Below are 2,217 nucleotides of genomic sequence, written 5' to 3' on the forward strand. Positions count from 1 at the left end.
CATTCCATGACAATCAGTTTGATATAGAATTGGTTTTTGAATCCCTGAAGTTAGAAAATTGTATCTTTTATATTCTTCTAAAATTAGATTACATTCTTCTTTGTCAAAAAAAATTAACAAAATTGTTCATATATACTTTGTAAATTTTAGTTGCATGCATAAAATGAGTTTTAATTGAATTTGGGAACTTGTTTTTTTGTAACATTGCTTCTTAAAGGAATGCATGTTGTTTGCCACATTGATTGCAAAAGTTTTTAACTCATTTCTTGCTTTATCTGAGCATGTTTTGAAGATGGCTCTCAGCTTCTACCACTCCAATTTGAGCTAATTAACTATAACAAATGAGTTATAATCACTTTTGTGTTTGCTGTGGCAGCCATCTTAAATCAGACTGATTCCAAGTTGTAGCTATACATTCAATAATTACTTTGTAAGAATTTTACTGAAATCCATTCAGCAGTTTATGAAATACTTTGCTAACAGACACACACATATACAGTCATTTACATGATGGTGAGCAATAATTGCCACCTAAACTTATCACGTTTCAACTTTAATAGATGCAAAAGTTTTTGGCACCACTGATACAGTGATGATCTATTACACCTTTTTCAAGTCTTTCCTACCTGTCCGGGTTTCCTTCTGTTTCGATGCTGCAGTTCACCAGCAGGCTCACCAATCCTTCACCAGACGTCTGCCAGGTGCAGCGATGGCCCTCCTTAGTACTCAGCTGTCCAGAACTCAGCACTGAGCGGTTTCTGAGTCTCTTGATTGGTGGGGTTGATGGCTGAGGCTGGCGAGGTTTGTCACGTCTCTCCTGACCAGGCTGGCGCTTGGCCTCAGTGAGAATGATGAGGCAGAAGAATAGGACGACACTGCACAGAACAGCCCGCATGGTGGCTGCAGAGGGACATTTAGTTTTTAAAAAATGTCGGCATATGGCTAGAAAGAAAATCACACTACCGCAAAAATATACAAGTGGCTAATCAACATTACAAACAAAGCACCAAAATGTTTGTAAAGTGGTCACTTTGTTCTTTCTATTATTGGACCATCATTCCCAGAACACAGCCAACATTTTATAGTTTTAGCAAAAATTGTGAATTATAAAATGCTATTAAATTGATTTCACTGAACAGAGTGCATAACTCATTCAAATTGACTTTATAGATCCCATCATGCCAATTACAAACATTGTCAATCAAAAAAAATTATTAAAACCTTCATAATTTCTGAAAATATCTGATGTATGGGTGCCTAATGCATCTACTGCGTAAAATTCCAGTATTAACCAACGTTCCTCTAGAAAGCTGAAATCTTTTGGGAATGACCTGTGTGATTATTTTTGCTCCTGTTTGGTATCAGTCAGACCTCTATAGCACGACTACAACTGGTCCAGAATGCAGCAGCCCGATTTTTAACCAGTACAGGCAAAAGAGAGCACATTACACCAGTTTTGGCCTCACTGCACTGGTTACCGGTTCACTTTCGAATCCAGTTCAAAATACTCATGTATGTCTACAAATCACTGAACAGTCCCCCCCCCCCCCCCCCCATCTCTCTGATCTGCTACAACCGTATGTCCCACCGCGTTCCCTGAGGTCAGCGGACCAGTTGCTCCTCACAGTTCCAGGAACTCGTCTTAAGCGCAGAGGTGACAAGGCCTTCTCTGTAGCAGGACCAAGACTTTGGAACGAGTTACCTCTGCTTGTCAGACTGGCCCCCTCCCTCTCGGTTTTCAAGTCCCGTTTAAAAACCCACTACTATTCGGTGGCTTTCAACACCAGATGATCTGTGTTTTGATCCTGTATGCTCCACACTGGTTTGTCGTCATTATCTGCATCGTTTTTATGTCTATATTCTGATTTACCTCATTTTGTATATTGCTTTGTGTGTTGTCTGTTGTTTTGTCTGTACAGCACTTTGGTTGGCCTTAGTCGCTGTTTTAAGTGCTCTATAAATAAAGTGGTATGGTATGGTATAATCTAAGTAATGACAGAGCCAAACATTTGTTTTGAAGAGTATGGGCTTTCTTTTAAAACTTCAGATTAAAACCTAATCCTGTTTGTCCATTATTTTGGTTTTTAAATCCTAAATTGTGGAGAAATTTGGAGATTTTTTTTTAATAAAAAAAATAAAATCAAGACCAAATTCTTCAAATTTCACTGGATTTATGGGAACATCTATGACACTATATTTTAACAACAACAACAACAA

General features: G+C 38.2%; 1 protein-coding gene across 1 annotated transcript in view; it reads right to left on the minus strand.

Annotated features, from left to right (window-relative positions):
- The window catches only part of fgfbp3 (fibroblast growth factor binding protein 3), a 17,132-nt gene that overhangs the window by 8,815 nt on the left and 6,100 nt on the right, over positions 1 to 2,217 (minus strand). Inside the window, exon 2 of the mRNA XM_037687093.1 lies at positions 627 to 900. Coding sequence (XP_037543021.1) covers positions 627 to 895 — 269 coding nt within the window. The 5' untranslated portion in view covers positions 896 to 900. The remainder of the gene's footprint in view (positions 1 to 626; positions 901 to 2,217) is intronic.

This window comes from Nematolebias whitei, chromosome 1 (genome assembly GCF_014905685.2).
Source record: "Nematolebias whitei isolate Nwh7 chromosome 1, NemWhi1, whole genome shotgun sequence".
Lineage (NCBI taxonomy): Eukaryota > Metazoa > Chordata > Actinopteri > Cyprinodontiformes > Rivulidae > Nematolebias > Nematolebias whitei.